Raw genomic sequence first — 21,446 nt, forward strand, 5'->3', positions numbered from 1 at the left:
CACCCACCACACTTTCCCTTCTCCCACCCATAATTATTACTGATGTAAATAAGGTCTAGAATTCCCCCAGACTTCATTTTCTAAGATTGTTATAAGGTCACGTCAATTATTTCATCGAAACCGTCAGTTTAATTACGAGAAATAAAAAAATATATAAGTAAATTTTTACTTGCAGTTAATGTTCAGTAAAATTGAAAACAGTTGGCTGTACATCACTTCTAAGGTGTACAGTTTGTCCATTTCTATCAAAACAGTCTTCCTCTAAGTGATCCGAGCAGAGAACAGCTGTTTTAGAAGGCTCCCAATTCTCCCGCCTGATACTCCTAATCGATGATCTTAGATGTTCGGGTCTCGAGAAAGGAAACCTACAAAAATTAATTGCCATTTTGCTCCCGGAATATGCGAAATAAGATACAATAAACCTAAAACTCAAAACACTACCCTAGGAAGATTCTTATGTACAGTATAAAACTCCCCGATGAAATGATTTCTCCTTCTACTGATCGGTTCTGTTTGTACATCCATAAGTTGAACACTGCGGTATGTTAATACCCCATAGAATGTTTCTTCATTCATATTTCAGATAAACACATCATCATCATCTGTCGGCTTTTTCCCTCGGACACAGCGAGGGATCCCACCTCTACCGCCTCAAGGGCAGTGTCCTGGAGCTTCAGACTCTTGATCGGGGATACAACTGGGGAGAATGACCAGTACCTCGCCCAGGCGGCCTCACCTGCTATGCTGAACAGGGGCCTTGTGAAGGGATAGGCAAGGAAGGGGGAAGGAAGCGGCCGTGGCCTTATGTTAGGTACTATCCCGGCATTCGCCTGGAGGAGAAGTGGGAAACCATGGAAAACCACTTCCAGGATGGCTGAGGTGGGAATCGAACCCACCTCTACTCAGTTGACCTCCCGAGGCTGAGTGGACCCCGTTCCAGCCCTCATACCACTTTTCAAATTTCGCGGCAGAGCCGGGAATCGAACCCGGGCCTCCGGGGGTGGCAGGTAATCACGCTAACCACTACACCACAGAGGCGGACTCAGATAAACACACACATATTTAAATTGAATCTTGTAATCCACAAGTATACTACAAGGCAACAAACCTAAATTTGTAAAATACACTACTATTTACTTTGCAATAACAAAGCACAGAACACTCGTGGAACTACAATCAAGAGGCCTGGCGTCACTGAACTAAGCATAAACAAAGCAAGCGCGCTCCTCGTGGTCTACTGCACCGTGCGCTCACTGCCATCTTACTGCACCAGTCATCTTCTATTCGGCTTACTGCTACCCAAGCTACCAGCCATCCAGGTATAGAGATCAGTGGGTTCGAACCTACTATCTCCCGAATACTGGATACTGGCCGCACTTAAGAGACTGCAGCTATCGAGCTCGATGAAAAAAAAAAAATATTTAGGGGAAGATAAGCAATTACTGTAGGGGCAAGAAACCCCTAAAGGAAGGGAGTGAAACTTAAAAATCCGAAAATGACGATATTAGTGACGAATTCGTAGTCTTTGGGGTAGCTGAGATGAACTGTGACAGTCTGAATGCCGTTTAAGTCAAAGTTCGTTCCCAATCAGTATGGTGAACATATTATGACTTACTGTTTGAAATGGAAATTCTAAATTCCCATGGAGGGAATTAGGTATTTTCGCACCATTAGAGCATATACAAAATCAGATAAAAATTAGATGTATGGCTTTTCAGGCGTTTGCTCTATTAACCAGCATTTCGTCTTAGGTCTGACAGTAGACGCGTCAGAGTGGGATGTGTCAGACCCTACCCACTGATGCTGGGGTGTATGCAGGTGAACTTATCAGAAGCCTATTTATGACGCACAGTCTGATAACTACATACGGGAGATAAAACTCCATAATGGAATTAATGGCCGCCTAGCAATTCCAAATGGAAATTCTAAATTCCCATGGAGGGAATAATATATTTTTCCACCAATAGAGCATATCAAAAATCAGATAAAAAATTAGATGTATGGCTTTTCAGGCGTTTGCTCTATTAACCACCATTTCGTCTTAGGTCTGACAGTAGACGCGTCAGAGTGGGATGTGTCAGACCCTACCCACTGATGCCTGGGTGTATGCAGGTGAACTTATCAGAAGCCTATTTATGAGGCACAGTCTGATAACTGGTATTTGGAATCGTCTTTAAAAATAAACACATTTTTTTGGAAAATCCATAAACCATATTATCGGTATTAAATGTTCATAAAATTTATTGAAATGGGCAGGAAAAACAATATGACTAAGACAGGCATATCAAGGTGAGTTAACTGACCTATTTATAAGGAATGCTGTGGAGCAGCGCACGGGTCCACTAGTATGAAGATAAAGTTTGAATTCAAGAGGAAATATTGGGGGCAAATATTCATTTAAAGGAAGGTGAGTTGGGGATTGGAATAACTTACCAAGGGAGATGTTCAATGAATTTCCAATTTCTTGCAAGCATGTAAAAGAGGACTAGGAAAATGACAGGGAATCTGCCACCTGGGTAACTCCCTAAATACAGATCAGTAGTGATTGAAAATTGATTGATTGAAATAGTATACAATTTTAAAGATGGAAGATAGAGTTACATTTGAAACATGTTATTGTAGATTATTAATTATAATTTGAGGAAAACTCTTTATAGATGAAATGGACGATTCTAACAGGATAATTTGCAAGAAAGGTGCCAGATTTGAAGGAATAATTTTGTTCTAAAAGCATGTCCAGAAACGAAATACACTCCAGGCATATACAGGGATGCTATTATGATCATAATTCATTTATATTATTTTTAAAGAAAAGGGTAACTCCTGCCACCCTTTTACTTCCTGGAAGAGTTGTAAGAAGGTAATCCCAAAAATAAGGTCTTTATTTTTTTTATAAATGCATAGACCTGTTAATTTGTACAATGGTTTATATCGTTTCACAGCTTTGAACAGTTAGGGCCTAGCTATTTTTCTACATTATCGCCCTTTTGGTCGATGCATTTTTGTAGACGCTGTGACAGTTTTTGTATGCCCTTACACCAGCTCACCACCATGCTGTTCAGGAAGTTGTGAACCTCATCTTTCAGCTTGTCATCTGTGCTGAATCGCTTTCTAGCCAAGTGTTCTTTCAACTTAGGGAACAAGTGATAGTCACTGGGTGCCAAGTCGGGACTATAGGGTGGGTAGTTGATGATGTTACACTGAAACTTGCAGGAAAGCAACGGTTTGCCGGGACCATGCGGGTGAGCGTTGCCATGGAGAATGTTTACGCCCTTGCTCAGCATTCCTTTTCTCCAGTTCTGAATTGTCTGCCTGAGTTTTTTCAGGGTCTCACAGTACCTGTCAGCGTTACTTGTGGTCCCTGCAGGCATAAAGTCGACAAACAATACCTCTTTTTGATCCCAAAACATAGTTGCCATGAACTTGCCGGCAGACTGTGTTTGCTTGAATTTCTGCAGCTTTGGCGAAGAGGGATGCCGCCACTGGTGTGATTGTTGCTTGGTCTCGGGTGTAAAGTGGAACGCCCGGGTTTCGTCACCCGTGACAATTGAGTCCAAAAAGTTGTCCTGTTTGGCTGCAAAGCGTTGAAGAAATGCGCGGGAAGAATCAACTCGTTGCCGCATGTGTTCTTCAGTCAGCTTGCGTAGCACCCATCTTGCACACACCTTCCGGTATTTCAACTTTTCCGTTAAAATTCTGTGCGCCGCGCATCGGGAAACCTCAGGAATCAAAATGCAGAGATCATCCGCGTGATCCGCTGATCTTCACGCATGGTTTGGTCAACCTTCACGACTGTCTCGATAGAAACTGATGGTCTCCCGCTCCTTTGTTCGTCGTGAATTTCTGTCCGACCAACTGCAAACTCTCTACACCACTTACAACACTTACAAACATTTTTGACATTCATGCACAACTCGCCATACACTTCCGTCAATTGGTGATGGATTTCAATGGTTTTTTTGCGTTCAAAAACCGAATAACTGCGCACACTTTTAATTTGGCAGTAACGTCCAACAGGAGCTCCATTCTTAACGGCTGCCAAGCCAAGACTGAGTGCCTCAGTGCTGCATGCGCATGTTTATATGCGAGCGCAGGAAACACACTTCACAATATTGTGACGAACAGCCACACGAACAGAGCTCTGTATTTCTAAAAAAATAGGAGATCTTATTTTTGGGATTACTGTCTTATGTGAATGTTCTATTGTTCCACACACTAAACAAAACTTAGAATGGTTTCTGCCATTCAAATCATAAGCTTGGATGTTCTGATTACATATCCATCTCTATTCCCTCAAGAAATACTGTACTGTATCGGACAAAAGGATGATTGTTGTCCAGCATATTACTTTATGATCATTCTTGCTGTTGGAATCAATGAATTAATTTTCCATTTTAGAAAATTTTTCTGGAGACTTGCTGAAAGCAATAAATAGTTGGGGTAGCCTCATGTTTTGTATCCATCTCTTGGCAGAGGCCAGAGTAAAGTGTAGCTTCCACCGAAGTCCCAGTCTCATTCATGACTGTGACAGTATGGAAACTGCTGGGGTATGGGTGGTGCTGAGTAATGACATTTGGAGCACAACTAGTGTCTGAGTGTTATGAAAGGTTTTGCTCATAGGATCAGTCGTGCTGCAGTGGCACCTTCTGGTCCAGTGAGGAAAGCAATGGCAAACTACCTCACTCCTCATCTTGCCTAGTACGCCTCATTTGGGCCCTGCCATTGGTTTTTGCAGTTTCCCTATAACTGCATAGCCTTTGGTTCTATTTGAGGATCCAACCATCCTCTGGGCTGATGACCTAACAGACAGCCTGTTGAGACAAAAGTTATTTTTGTCTATGCTGTAGCAGCTACTTTTTTCCTTGTTTCTTGTTGTTTTGTAGTAAATTGTAGTAGGAATAATGTACCTGATATAGTTTTTATTCCTTATAGGTTCTGGAATTAGCAGGCATTAACCAAATCCTATCAGTACCTTGAGGAGTGGTCTACACACTGGAGGACCTTGCCGTAATGATTAAGGAAAATAAGGAAAAGCAGAGAGAGAAGAATGGCAGTACTACTACTATAAAAACTGAACTCCCTGGAAGTCAGGTAGTGCCTACTTCTGAAGCTACCGTCAAAGAAGAACCTGGCACCGAATCTCATGTCAATGAAGGGGAGGAGGGGGATGGCAGCTGCAAAAAGAGTGGGATGCGGTTGAGTGGCAGCTCCACCCCAAGCACACCTAGCAGCTGTAGCCATCCTGACCTCAAGCCTAACCTCATTACCTCCACAAATGTTGGCACTGTTGCTGTAGGCACAAGTTCACAGGGATCGACCGATCTTTGCATTCCAGACAGTACACCTGAAGGTAAGTTTTAATTATAATGACAGTTTAAACTCGATAACTAAATTAATGATTCTATGCTTTATGGTGATGTCCTTTTTTTTGGTTTTGTTTTCGTACTTAACAAAACTAATACATTATTTACAGTTGTAAAATATGTGGGAGCTTATTTATTTATTTATTTATTTATTTATTTATTTATTTATTTATTTATTTATTTATTTATTTTATCCATGGGTATTAAGATGATAAAAAAAATCTGGAGCCTTAGAGAGAGAGAGAAGGGGGGGGATTCAATCTTCAACTATTCTTATGTGAATATAGTTGCTCTGAAAATATGAATAAGTTTCTTTACAATGTCCTTAGCCAATGCAAATGGCAAGTGCACACATTTTAAATATGATATGTGTATAATATAATCTAAAACACTGGTGTATCATAGCAAACTTCTCTTCTGCAGCGTAGTTTACTCTTGCTGTATACAACGTAAAAGAAACTTTAACTTGATGTGTCATATCCTAAATCACAGATGCCATTCTAACATACGTTTCAGACTCCCTGCTGTGTCAAATTGCAGACTGGTATGAGAGGAAGCATAATTCTTGTCTGTGGTACGACTCAGTCCAGATTGTTGTTAATAGATCTGTGTAATTCAAGTCTTAATGTTGTTATTGCCATTGGGTTAGTTTACCATCGTTATTAATTATTGAATTTTAGTGATTTACTTTTTTTATATTGTATTGTAGTATTACTAGAACAGAGAAATTTTATGTATGACATTCGTGTGATGGATACAAAGCCCATGTAGGGATGTTTGTAGGTTATTAATTTTTTTTAGAAATTTCCTGGTGAGCGAGACCTAACAAAGGAATATACAGTGACTTCCAAACAGGAGTTTAGAGCGAACTGAAGCAAGGCATGTGCATAGTGAGCTGAATGGAAGGACCGATTGTATTCTCCCAGAGTCCTACTGATCCTTCCGGCTGGAGATAGCCGCTGTTCTCTTCCGTAGGGAGGAATGAAAAGCAGAGAGTGATTTCATTTTTCTTGCCTTAAACTTATAGCAGCTGCTGAAAATGGCTCCCATTTTCGTTTATGCAGACCTAGCATCTTCAAAGGAAGTTCTGTGACCCACGTGATAATACGTCTTCTGTGGTATCATTCCTAAATTTGTTTTCCAGGATCTCAGATGTATCGATTGTTCGGGTAAATTTTCTACTCCAGATTTTCCCACAAATAAAATACTTTTTATTTTATAACTGTTTGGTTTTTCAGTCTTTCAAAATTAATTTATGTATACATAAAAGTTAGAAACTATCTGAAAAAGAAAACGTATGATAACAGAATTATACTTGAAAAAGAAACAACGTACAGTAACTAACTTAAATCAACTTAAGGGGAGTTATGACTGAAATGTTGCAATTTTTGACCAAGAATCTAATTTTCAATTTTAACCTTAAAAGCCCCCAATTCTTCCTCATTCAAATACCATTATCAGTTTTGTTACCGCCATTTTAAAAAGTGGAAATGTCAGAAATAAAGGGAAGCAGCACAGTGTATACAGAGCAAAGCCCACAGCCCTTTCCCCTCACGCGGTCAGATAACATTGGCTTCAAAGTTCTTTCGTACTAGCTGGGCTGGCTAGCTCAGATGGTTGAGGCGCTGGCCTTCTGATCCCAACTTGGGAGGTTCGATTCTGGCTTAGTCCGGTGGTTCTTGAATGTGATTGGTAGATTTACTGGCATGTAAAATAACTCCTGCAGGACTAAATTCTGACACCTCTGTATTCGAAAATATTAAAAGAGTAATTAGTGGAACGTAAAGCCAATAACATTATTATATTCCATACTATAATTGAAATGATTAGGGCTCCCCCTATTCAGTACAAAGACATTTATTAACCTCTTAACATACCAATTATTTACAAAATTGTGATCTTTTTTACCTAATTTTTTAATTGTTAAAATGGGCTATTTATTGAAAACTAATGACAGTGGTAACAATAAAAATACATTTTTCGAACTTAACAATGAAATATAAGCCACCGAAAAGTTCCTGCTTTAAAATCTCGAGTATACTCGTGATATTTTTTACGGGTTCTAAAATAAATAACACAGCACTAAACAGTTGCCAAGTAATACAACATGACACTCAATACTGTTCAAATGTTTGTGGCTGTGTGAAATGCCCTAAAACAAGGATCAACACACAATGCTACATCGCTGGAAAGCCGTGAAAACGAACTGCCTGAGTCACAGACATCCACTACGGTTGAGTCAGAGACATCTGTTGGCAAAAATAGGACCCTAAAGTAATAATTCCATAAACATCTGGTGGAAATATTGAGAAACAACAAGAAATGAGTATATTCAGGTTTTTAAATTAGGTACCAACCAATGAGCGACATTCCCGAGTATACTCGGGATTTTATTTTATATAAATATATAAAACCCCGAGTATACTCGGGCTTTCATGTTAAGAGGTTAATGTGAATTGTTCACACGTCGTCCACATGAGGTACTAGTTTCGGCACTTAACTCGTGCCATCATCAGCCAACGAATCAAATCAGGCAAGCACACTGTAACACCTGCATAGATGAATATTAAATAAAATATGGTACAGGATGATATTGCACTTCGGTATAAAATCCTTTTAAAAATGAAGGTGACTCTGTTGTTTTATACCCATGGTGGTTTGTCCAGCTTGTATATGTCTTTAGTTCCCCAATCTTGTTGAAAATACGCTGCAGAGTTATAATGTCATGTGAAGTTAACACTTTGTTTGATCTGTGGTTTGTTTCCAAAAAATAAAAATAAAAAAATAAACGTACATGTGATGGACTTGATTAGACCCAAATAATTAATTCTCAGTTCAGTATGGGGTTTTGGAACCTGGAGAAGAAATTGAAAGCCAAATTAGGCAAAAGATAGGAAGGAAAGAATAAACAGAAATGTCTAGAAATGACGAGAAAAGACTAGAAACAAAATCACCTTGAGCAGCCTATTTGATCGGTGGACAGAGCTGGACTGATGGATGTGATCATAAGGTTAAGGGCCGAGGTGGAGGGGAGGAGAGGGTAAGTAATGGGTAGAGGCGGAGCAACTGTCAGGGAGCTAGGGTGGAGCGGAAGGATGTGGTAGTGGGGGTACGTATGATGTGAAAGATCGAGTTGTTGTTAGGCGGTCTAATATTTTTTAACCATTTAATTAATCGATCAAAAAGAATATTATATCTCTCGGAAATTTCATTTAAATTATAGTTAGGATTGAAATATTGATCGCAATGAATAAAACAATTTTCGACAGTGTTCATGATTGGCCCTTTGTTTGCTATTTGAAGTATCTCGAAGTCACGTTCAGTGTCGGTGAACTTATGATTAGAGGCGTGAATGTGTGCCTATAGCAGAAAACGTATTATATCTTCCTGCGTTGACGTGTGAATCTTATTGATTTGCCATGCTGCGGGCGGCTGGTAATACTTTCAGATCCGCAGAATGTACGTGCCATTGAGGCAGCAATTTCGAACAACCAGCTTCTGCACCTGCGAACCTTATTGCAGATGTTCAACATGTCCTATGATGCGGTGTACGACGTCGTTCATGACACGTTGAAATTCCGTAAAGTTAGTGCTCGCTGGGTGCCTAAGAGCCTGACAGACCACCACAAGGGCCAGCGAATGATGACAAGCATGGATCACTTAACGTGTTACACCGCAGAAGGGCATGAGTTTCTGAAAGGAATCGTCACTGGCGACGAGTCATTGGTTTACCTCTACACGCCCGAAACCAAGCAGGCCTCTATGGAGTTGAAACATGCTGGTTCCCCGGTACAAAAAAAAATATTCCAAGTGACTCAGTCTGCTAGGAAAGTGCTTGTGACAGTGTTCTGGGACATGTTTGGTGTGTTATTGGTGGACTTTGCTGAACACGGGACCACTGTGAATGCTGCAGCCTACATTAAAACTTTGGTTAAGTTGTGTCGCGCCCTTCGTGACAAACGCCGCAACATTAATGCTGACAGTGTCAAACTTCTTCATGACAATGCCCGTTCCAACGTTGCTGCTCCTGTTCATGAGAAACTCGCCAAATTTGGGTGGGAGGTACTCAAGCATCCACCATACAGTCTGGACCTGGCACCTTCGGACTTTCATCTGTTTGATTCCATGAAGAAATTCTTGGCTGGCCAACACTTTGGGACAGATGTGGAAGTGAAATTAGCAGTCTGCAGATGGCTGTACTCCAACCAAACGGACTTATACGAACAGGGCACATTGAAACTGCTACCACGATGGGAAAAATATGTTTAGAAATAGTATGACTGTGTAGAAAAGTAGGTCGAAGATATAAGTTAATTTGTGATTTGTTCGGTTTTGGTACATATTAAACGTTTTTGGAAAAAAATTATTGTGCATTACTTTCCTATCTGCCCTCGTACAAATGATTCAAAATGGACACAGTTGTTGAATATCTGTTGAGCTGATGGATATTAAAAATATGACAGGATCTCTAGATTCATGCTGTCTAATTTTACCCTATCACATAGTAATGCAGAGTGTGAATGAATGTTTAGCCTGATTAAGAAGAACAGTCACAGTTCAGGTCATTGATGTCCATTGGAACTCTCGAAGCCATTTCCATTTTGAAGACCAGATGCTCTGACGCATGTAAAACAAACACTTATTCTATTGACTTTCTAAAGAAAGCAAAGCCAGCCACAACTTTCGCTGTTAAATCAGAATGAAGATGTGCGTGTGATGGTAGAAATACTTCAAATGACTTGTATGCATGTAATTACTGTATGTGCAGCAGTGTACTCTTTACTTCAAAGTTTGAATTAGTGAACCGTATCAGTTCACGGTCCCATTGAATTAATTTAACACTCTGGAATATTTTAAATGTGGCGCTAAGAAACAAGCTTAGGAACGCCTGGTGACCGTGTGGTAATATGCGTCGAACTCTTAGCAAGCTAGGTGCGGCATTTTTCAATCAGACGAATCAAGGCAAGATGCCGTGATTTTATTGGTGTGAACCCTGTAGACAGCGTGGGTACGCAAAAGGAAGAAAGAGAAAGCACATGGCATGTAAGAGAGAGATAGTGATTTGAAAGCGGGAAACTACTAAACAACGCCAGTCTGCCAGCTAACACGAAATATCCAGGACCGGAATCCTTTGAATTCAATCCTGTATCCTAGTCGCAGAGCCATATCCTGCAGATCCAAGATAAGGAAAATTGCTTGTTATATTTTCGTAGTACCGTGAGCCATTAAAACAATGTAACTGTGCCTGTTTTGATTATTTACGACTTCTTTGAAAGATCCGTTGTGAGGTAGTTGACCGTACACAAAAGGAAGGCTGTTGTATTTCGGGGAAATACAAGCGGGTGCGGCCCTACCCTCCTACTATAAAAGGCTGACAGCATCGGTATAGGCTCTCATTTTGCTTCCCATTCTGCGTTCATTTGAATTCTACAAGACACTCGTCAGTACGTCAGTGTCGCGGTAGCAAAGTGTTATTTGAGATGTAATCTACAAAGTATACAGTAATTGTATCAGTGATAGACGAGACTTAATAACTGTTTGTTTAAGCTGACTCAAGCAATATTTTGATTGGTTTATGAATGTTTAGTGCGGGTTCGTGCTGCGAAATAAACTGAGTGCGTCTAATGATGACATACCGCTATTAAAGACTTGATCGGAACCGGGAAACATCCCTTAATTTGGTTACTATCGTTGACCGGATGAATGTCTCGATAGAGGATATCGTCATTTGTATCCTTATCAAGGTTATGGCGGTGTATTCATGCACAAACAACGCTGAGAAGAGGATTGGTATTGATCAAAGTTACTAGATTGTAGGCACCAACAGCAATGCGAGAACAAAGATGTCAAGCCATGGACCAAAGAGGACTGAACCAACAGACATCTAGACCTGTAGACAGCGCTGCTGTTATGTACTAACTCGTACTAATCTGGTGATCCCAAGGACACCATGGATGGCAGAGGAGGAGATAAAGATGGGTTGAGCTGTTTTTTTTTTTTAAAGCATCATATGTAGTGATCAGATTCATATGTGACCCTTTCATTAATATAAATAGTGTAATGTAAAATAGTGTGGCAGTGATTTGTTTTTCGTTTGTATTGTAAATGATGTTTGGGGCTGAATGCATGCTCTAATCTAGTTTTATTTTAGGCTTATTTGGAATAACCTCTTGTTAGGATGTAGAATAGTGTTTTTGGTATGTGTTTAGATATTTTTTTCACTTGTATCATGCAGGCACTCGGGCATAAGGGATGTCAAGTTCATCTATTCAGTTTGGAGGGACAGAACCTCTTGAGATTCGAACAGGAACTTAAAGAGATATATAGAACTAATCTTTGGACAGGACATGATGATGTAGTGTTGCATGATTTTCAGCTGATGACGTGTGCAGAGGCCTATCACCATCGTTGTATTTAGTGAGGATCATTTATAGAAAGTGGCAGGTGACCCTAACAGTGCTCCAGAATTGAATTGGGGACTATGAAATATGAGGCTATGCAATGTGCCGTGATGATTGTGTTGAGGCCTATAAATTGGAGAATGCCTTATAGGCTGAATTAATGGGTTGTACCTGGTTTGTGAGAGTGTGTATCCCATACCAGATGTTATAATTAATGATACATTTAAGGGCTTATTTAGCCAAGGTTAGTTCTGCTGGCCGAGAGCAATGTGTCCCAGGTAGGCAGAGAGCTAAGTATATGATGAAGGCTGGAGTGAAAGTGTTATGCATAGTCCCGTTATTTATTTGAGAGGGGTGCCCCAGCCACACAGAGAATGTTTGTATTTTTCCCTCTTCAAACAGCTGAGAACTTGTATGGAGCAAATAAACAAAGATAGCCAAGTATGTTATCAGGTATGTCACGAGAATCTATGCCAATCGTCAGAGCGATTCCCGCTCAGTGTGATATTGATCCTGTATCATTTATGTATTTCTTTTTCAGATGTGCATTATTTGTGTTCTGTTGCTTTGTGTGTTCCATGTATGTGATAGTGTTGTCGACAATTTGCATTGATTAGTGTTCCACTGCCCGTTGGTTGTAGTTGGGTTGTGAGGTCTCTATAAACATGTCTCTTGTCCACTATACGGATATCGTGTGTTAGAATCTGTGTTCTTTTGATGGGTTAAATATTGGGCAGTCCCAAACATAGTGTTCTATTATATGCGTAAATATCCTACAATTTTGGAATTAGTGTAATTAGGCCAATATGGAGTCTATCATTACATATTCATGGAAGAGACGGTTTCCTTAAATTGCAGCCTGCGGGCTAATAACAGTGAACTTATTTCGATCTCCGTCACAATTAAATAGATTCATGTTTTAAAAGTTATTGAAATTGACATGCCCGGGTTCTCAGACGGTAGGCTTTTGAACGAACTTTAGTGCCAAATTTTCCATTGTAAATTTGCGTGTAACATAATTTAGAGTTTTATGGGAATATAGTTTTCTCTTTGATTTAATCTTTGTTTTTGATATAATAAATTATGATTTTACCTCCTGTATGTTACCGAGTTCTCATTAACGAATATGTAGCCACTCTAGATCCTGTCCCAATCTTATATGATAAATTTTATTAGCCTTTTTTTTTTTTCTTCTCGAAAATTAACCATGCAGTGTCTCAGCTGAGCTAGGCCATATGGGACGGGGGGGAAAGTGAATTAGTTGTGTGCATAAACAGATTATGTTATGTAAGTAGATTTCATTGATGCATTTTAAATATATTTGTGTTATTTTAACTTAGGTGAAATATTTTGACCCTTATAGTGTCATTGGTTGCATGTAGTATTTTATATTAATGCTTTTGAATTCATTATTATCTGAAGTGAAGAAAAGACATGAATTTTGTCAAGTTTTATGTTATTTTGGTGCATTGGGTTCCTGTGTATTTCGACGTACTGATAGGTAATTTGGAAAGTTGGCTGGTATGTAGTTGTATTCTGGAAGTATATATAACTAGTATTTTTCACCCTATACTTTGAAAGAATATGTATATTATAACTCAAGTGATCTACGTGGGTGAAGCATAAATATAGATGTGTGCGGCAGCTGTAGTCAACCAAAATTACTGTTGTGAATACATACAGGTTACTCTTAGACATTTCATGTGGTCCGTACATTGCCATCAGTATCCCCTGCCTGTCATAAGAGGCGACTAAAAGTTGCGACCATGGGGTGATTGAATTAGAACCATGAAACTACTTATGATTAGTACCATCTCGCGGGGAACACTATGGGTCGCCTTTACTTGTGAGTAGTACCACTTTGCTAGGTACACAATAGGTTTGTGATTAATAGCAGCACAGAGTGGTTCACTGTGGGTTTACAGTACCTATGATTGGTACCACTATATGTGGAACACCGCAGGCTTATGTTACCTGTGATTAGTACCATTATATGAGAAACACCATGGGTCTGGGCATTGCCCGTGATTAATACCACTATATGAGTGACAGTGTGGGTCTGCGTTGCCTGTGATTGGTACCCACTATGCGAGAAACACCGTGATAATATCGGCGCCCATGATTATTACACCTATGTGGGGGAACACCCTGGTTTTGCGTTGACTATGAGTGGTGCCATTATGTGAGAAACATCACAGGTCTGTGTTACTTGTGTGACATACAATACTTGTGAGTAGTACCATAATGTGTGGAACACAGTTAGTGTGCACTACTTTTGATTGGTACCACTTCCTGAGAAATACCATGGTTCTACTTTACTAGTGATAAGTACCATTATGAGGGGACATTAACCTGGAATTTGCATCCCTTTAGACAACAAGCATCATCGTTTCAGGATTGTGCTTTAGAAGCAGTCTTGGTCAGTAATACTATTGTTTTAAGATAGTTTCTGGGAAGGTAGGCCATTTTAGGTTGGATCCACTGATTGTCCAAAATTCATATTCATCCATTCACTCTTCATCATCATGTTTTGAATTCTGGTCAGTGGATGAATTTTTGACTTTTAAATTGTCATTACATTCCATCTCATTTCTTACTATTACGGGCCGATGACCTCTGTTAGGCCCCTTTAAACAACAATCATCATCATAGCCGTAAATTTGATATTGCCCTGTGTTGTATTCTAAACAATTTAATGAATTCACAAACATAAATATGTTTTAACACATTTAAAGGCATCATCCATTTAAAACAAGATAATATATACAAGTAATATAAAAATACGTAATCCACTAACTTTTTTTTTGGACACCTTAACCACAAAGTGGAAAAGGACGATGTCAAAGAAGATAGTGCCATTAAACATGAAATTAGCGATGTCAGCATCAAAATTCCTCCATTCTGGTTCGAAAAGCCTGACATCTGGTTTTATCAGCTAGAAGCTCAATTTGCTGTAAACAGATTAACTTCAGAAGAAACAAAATTCAACTATAATTGCTCAGCTGGAACCTAGAGACATTAAATATTTGGGATTTCATAATCGGACGTGGAGTAAACAAACATTCCATCGCTAAATCACAACTTCTCTACATTTTAAAGAAAAGTGAAGACAAGCAAACCAAACATTTATTAACTGTCATTGGGTTAGGTGATCACAAGCCTACTCAGGTTTTGAGGAAAATTCAATGCAGTCCCTTGCCAGACAGGATGTGTCCGAACACTTTGGCTTGACGAACACTTTGGCTTGACAAACTAAGATATTCTATAAAGAATATCCTAATTGTGAGTGAAGAGTGCCTAGATCAAGTTGCGTTAATGGCTCATAAAATGTTGGAGATGAATCCCTGCAGTGAAATATGTATTGCTGAAGGTCAGGGTTCAAAGAATGCTTCATTTGATGAACTAATTGCTAAAATTTCTAAATTAGAACAACAAATTGCACCTATTTCATTAGGTTTACAGTACAATCACAGAAGCTGCAGCTCCAGTCGTAAGATGCAAAGAAGATTTGACACAAATGTTAAATATTGCTACTACCATTTCAGATGTGGATAAAGATGCTTGCCAGAAAAATTTAAGCACCTTTGTGCATGGAAAATGTCGGAAAACCCCAGCCAGCAGCAGAATTAGCGGCGAGTCCGACTGCTGAAATCTATTTTACAAGCCGCAAAGACCGGTTATTCTTGCATGATAAAATTATGAGCCTGACGTTTCTTGTTGATAGTGGAACAGACGTTTCCATTATTCCAGCCAGAAAAGGTCATAAAATTTATCACACAACTCTACGCTGCTAATGGAACCGAAATTCCAACTTGTGTTAGGACATTGAAACTGGATTTAGGTTTGTGAAGAAACTGTCAGTGGCCATTTATAATCACAGAAATTGAAAAAGTTATATTAGGAGCAGATTTCCTAAAGGAATTCAATTTATGGGTTGATATTTGCAAGAAATGCTTGCTTAATATGATGGCATAACCAAACTTATTAGCCAGGGTGAAGTTATGTCCATTTCAGAAAAAGACCTTTTAGGCACTTTCAGTATAAACATTGAATTCTCTGTTATATTCAACTTTTATCCAGGAATAACAAAGCGAAATTTAGTACCAGGAAATATCACAACACCAAACATATTAACACTCCAGGATCCCCAGTTTATTCAAGAGCAGGACCTTTAGACCCAATTTGACTACAACAGGCATATGCTGGATCATAGGATCATCATACCATCACATTCAGAATGGGCTAGTCCACTTCATGTAGTGAGTAAGACGGATGGTTCTCTTCAGCCATATGGAGACTACAGAAGTCTAAATGAAAAAACAACTGATAGATACCCCATTCCGAGGATTGAGGACTTCCATTATATCCCGAAAGTTGCCACAACATTTGGCTTGTTCGAATTTAACGTTATGAGTTTTGGCCTCCAACGTTTCATCAGTGAAGTAATGCATGGACTGGATTTTACATTTCCTTATCTGGATGACATCCTGATAGCTTCATCATCAGAAGAACATCAGAAACATCTAAAACTGGTACTCGAATGGTTAACCAAATATGGCTTTTGCATTAACATGAAGTCTATAATAGTGTTGAAGAACTGGAATTCTTAGGATACCTGATCACTCCTTGTGACTCAAGATTTCTTCCTGAGAAAGTACAGATAATCCAAGGTTACAAGGTTCCAGAACAGTACAAGAACTTCGTGCTTTCCTAGGCTTGAAATTTTTTTATTATTATTACCTTAAGAATGCTGCTCAAGCTATTCTGAATTAATATTTGAAGGGATCAAAGAAGAGCGGCAGATGAAATATCCAATGGACAAAGGAAGCTAGGAAAGAGTTTGAGATATGGAGGGAAGACTTTGTGAATGCTGGGCTACTAACTTTCTGTGGCACCTTTTACAGATGTATTGGATCAGTTTGTAGGATCATTATTGTAGCAATATGAAGTTGACTGTTGCCTTCTATTCCACTTTGAAATATATAGTGCATATGGCAAAGAACTACTATCAATTTACTTGGGTGTTAAACAGTTCAAACATTTCCTGGAAGGAAGAGACTTTAAAAATATTCAGACTTCAAGCCAATGACATACACATTTTGCCATAAGAACGAGAAAGACTCACTTCGACAGTTACATCATTTGCAATGTATATCGCAATTCATGACTGATGTAAGACATATGTAAGTGGGAAAGATAATGCATGCTTCAGCATCTGGGGAGCAATGTGAGGGGTGGACAAAAATATAATACGCACATGCTAAGCGATTCCTGTGAACAATTTGTACTGTAAGTAGTATTATATAAGGCAATGAGCTGCGATGACTACACACGGCGTTAATGGGTTATAGACTTGGCATACATATACATAATATACCTGCTCGACTACAGGACATCAAAGCATGATATCCAGTGAAGTCCAAGACATCTAGAAACTCTACTGGGATAGAACTAAAACTCCAAACACTGTTCTTGCTCAAAACCAGTAAATCCTACACAATTCTAGAACTAACTGCCCTACTCGTCTGCATTAGGGTTATTATGGCTGTTCCCCCAGATACAAATGCAGGAAAACAACAGCTGCAAGTGGTCTTGTAAAATACCTACTGTTCAAAAATAATTACTTGAAACCACCAACAGGATAATGGAGTGTCAGTAGTAGCAACAAAATGTAACAGAGAAATCTTGAATGCTGACACATGTCTTCTGTTGTGAGGGAAAGTAAGAACAGGATGAACAGATAATTAGTTTCCTGTATGCACAGCAGAGAATGCATGGGCCACGCTGTCTGTACTGATAGATAGATAGATAGATAGATAGATAGATAGATAGATAGATAGATAGATAGATAGATATGATTTATTTTAACTGGCAAAGTTAGGGACACGTGTCCCTGTCTTACACTTAACCAGTGAAATACATAATTAACATAAAAATATATAACATACTGAATAAATGAAAAAAAGAGACTGAAACAAATTACTACGGTACTATGCTATCCTGCTGTACATAAAAATAACTATTATAATACACAATATAAATTAACATTTTGCTTCGTACGAAGAAATTAACATACAACAAAGAACGAATTACAATTTCAATAATAATAATAATAATAATAATAATAATATAGATAAACCTACTAATATTTACAATTAATTTGTCCAATTCCAGAAGTATATCACATTGACGAATGTTCAGTTTTCATGTGTTTACTGTGGGTGAAAAACATTGCCAAATGGGGATAGGGATAAGGATAACTATGCAGGAAACCACAGCTGAGTACTTTCTAACACTATTGATGAATAATAATAATAATAATAATAATAATAATAATAATAATAATAATAATAATAATAATAATAATAGTCTAATAATAGTAATAAGAAGAGGAAGAAGAAGGACCATGGAGAGAAGAATGACCATGAGAATAAGAAGAAGAAGAAGAATGACCAGAAGAAGAAGAAGAAGAAGAAGAATGACCATGAGAAGAAGAAGAAGGAAAATAAGAAGAAGACTGTCGCACTACGAGCTCGTTTCATAGAGATATTTTGAACACATACTTTTAAATCTTCCGTGGTTTGATATCCCTCTGACCTCCTGCGGAAGGAAGTTCCATTCACGGCTGGCCACAACAGTGAAGGAATTGTTGTAGGTTGAGGATTTATGCTTAGGAATAGCGAGCAATGTCGAGTTCAGCGCTCTGGTGTTTTTATCATGGTGTTCAGAAAGGCTATGAAATCGTTCATAGAGGTAAGATGGGGATTGTAAGGTAAGGATTCGGTGCAATGAAGTCAGGGTATGCAGCTTGCGTCTGTCTTCAAGGCGTAGCCATCCGAGGTCGACGTAAGACTGGGTAACATGATCTGAAAATTTCAGATTACTGATGGCTTCCCGCTGAAATTTTTGAACGATTTACCAGGTGTATGCATAAGGTTTTTTTTGCGGATGTTGTGGTAAAGAAAACACATAATTTTCAAGGGAAATTCCATTTTTTTGTTCATTCAAAATGTTGGCCATCGGCTTCTGCACATTTCGCCCATCTTTCAGGTAAGTTATGAATACTATGCCAGAAAAACTGCTTGTCTTTTACGGCAAACCATTCGTTGAGCAACTTTCCAACTTCCTCAAAATTGCTGAATTGCTGGTCTGCGAGCGCGTGCCCTATTGATGCAAAGAGGTGATAGATGGCGCCAGGTCGGGGGAATAGGACGGGTGTGGAAAGATATCCCATCCAAGCGATTTCAAGGTGTCTTTCACTGGTTTTGTTGTGTGAGACGGCGCATTGTCGTGTAACAAAATCACTTTGCCATGCCTTCTGGCCAATTCTGGTCGTCTTTCGATCAATGCGTGATTTAAATTAATCATTTGTTGGCATTTGCGTTGTGCATTAACAGTTTTGACGGGATTCAAGACTTCATAATACACAATACCGCTCTGGTCCTACCAGACACAAAGCATGGTCTTCTTGCCGAAAAAGTTTGGCCTTGGTGTTGAAAGACCTACTTTGCCAGGTGACATCCAGGATTTTCTCTGCTTTGGGTTTTCAAAACCAATCCATTTTTCATCACCTTTCACAATTCGGTACAGAAATGATTTTCTTTTCTGGCGTTGAAGCAGCATTTGACAAGTGACTTCGTGATTTTCCATTTGCTGTTCATTCAAATCACGTGGGACCCATATACCGAGTTTATTGATCTTTCCCATTCATCGTAAACATCTGGTGATTGTTTCTTGTGACACATTTAATGCTTGTACTAATTAACTGTTGAGTTTGAGTTGGGTCATCACCCAGTAACGCCTGCAATTGCGCACTATCTTTCACATTGAAAACACCAAGTATAAATTGTTCACAACATCCCTCACATGTTCTAATCGATGGAGCTTGTTGACCGTATGTTTCTACCAGCAAACGATTATTTTCCACAGCCTTTTCCTTTTGATGAAATAAGAAAAGCAGTGCGTGCTGCAAATGTTCTTTTTCAGGAACAAACATCGACATGATCACTGAACGATACAACATAGACACTAGTGTTTGGCGGACTCAACTTGTGTGTGTTGGTAGGTTAATGTAAGATGAACGAAGTGATGTATGCATCAAATTCATACACTTTGTACTGTTCACTGGCACCATCTCTTAGTGAAACCAGAAAAGACTTGTTAATGCACCTGGTACTTTCTTAGCATTAAGTGTAAACGCCTCATTTTGCAAACTTATCAGCGCATTAATTTTTTTTACTACAACATTTTGCGCTGATGCCTACACACATCCATTGGATTTAAGACGTTGCTGAGTTTGGGTGTTTGATGTTTTGTCATCCTCTCGGTCTCTAGAACTCTTGTCTTTTGTAACTGCTCCATCTTCTTGTAGTGCCATGTTGACAGACGTCAGTTATGAGCACTTTACATACAGCCAGATCATCATCAAAATGTACATAGGGTGTATGTATCAGAATCAACCCCCTCTGGTAAATCTAGCTACTCGCTGCCAGGCGAGTCTTCAATATCATCACAGGAGGAGGGCTCTTCTCATAAAAGATCAGCTTTGTGGAGGCAGTTGTTAATTGTGGAGGATGATGCATGCTCCCAGGTAGCCAGAATGAACTCCACGGCCTGGAGTAGGTTAAGGGGCAAATGTTCATTTCCCGCATGTGTGAGTGTTATTAAATGTTGTATGAAAATTTTCCTGTACTGCATTTCAAAATTTGTAATATACCCATATACACTGCTTACTCTCAACCACTGACTGACTGAGCTCACACTAAACCCCTGGAACTATTTTGGTATGTGTTTTATAGAGTGATCAGCCCTTCCAGATCCTTTGGACTAGCAGAAGCAGCTGAAAATCACCGGTGATTGAAAGCTCTGGGTTTGTTTTTCTAGTTGTTTCTCATACTGCCGGAAGCACTTAGTGATGACGGTGATACAGTAAATGGGCTGACTAATGAGTGCCTGACTTGTTCCTGACTGGTCTCCTGTAGGGGACTTTTAACAAAATAGGAGACAGACCCCGCCAAACTGTCCCTTTCTTAAGGCTACTCATCCTGAGCTGCTCCAAAATATGGCGCCAGGCAATCCAGATGGACTACCATCATCTTTCCTCACAGAGGGTGCCAGATCCTGTAGACTATGTTGCTGATCCTCTGATGACTGTGTATGGGCCCTCCCATGGCAACAAAAGCTTTGGTGACTTCTCTTTCATCCTCGCAGGTCACTACAGCCAATTCCGGTCACCCTCTTGGAAACCGCAGAGTTCTCCAGCATCTCATAGCAGGGCCTCATCCTGTTGCTGGACACCCTCATGTTATCAGGCATAATCATGGATGTGGTTGAGCCGGTCCACCAACTCCCGCACCTAGTCTGCAGCTGTCTGCTTCTGATCTGATGCCGATACAAGCAGTAGGTTCTATGGCATTCTCTCTTCTGAAGACCAAGTTAACAAGTGTTATGCCTATCATATTGTAGATGGATGGGATCCCTCATATTCCAGCCCCTCTGGTGCACCAAAACCATGTTCCTAAGGGGCTCCTCAGCGGTCTTACAAAGCGCTGCACAATGCCATCTGATTGGGGGTGGAGAGTCGGCTTACGGGTCTTCTGCATTCGCAGATGTTGTAGTACCACGTGTGACAATCTCGATAGAATGTTCCTACCCTGGTCGCTGCGCAGTTCCCTCGGTACAC

General features: G+C 39.6%; 1 protein-coding gene across 2 annotated transcripts in view; it reads left to right on the top strand.

The window, feature by feature from the left end:
* lgs (legless) overlaps nucleotides 1-21,446 on the top strand; it is a 381,497-nt gene that overhangs the window by 76,008 nt on the left and 284,043 nt on the right. For both annotated transcript variants that reach the window (XM_067141019.2, XM_067141020.2), the window contains exon 3: nucleotides 4,933-5,350. In XM_067141019.2, coding sequence (XP_066997120.2) covers nucleotides 5,011-5,350 — 340 coding nt within the window. In that variant the 5' untranslated portion in view covers nucleotides 4,933-5,010. The remainder of the gene's footprint in view (nucleotides 1-4,932; nucleotides 5,351-21,446) is intronic.

Source organism: Anabrus simplex, chromosome 2 (genome assembly GCF_040414725.1).
Source record: "Anabrus simplex isolate iqAnaSimp1 chromosome 2, ASM4041472v1, whole genome shotgun sequence".
NCBI lineage: Eukaryota > Metazoa > Arthropoda > Insecta > Orthoptera > Tettigoniidae > Anabrus > Anabrus simplex.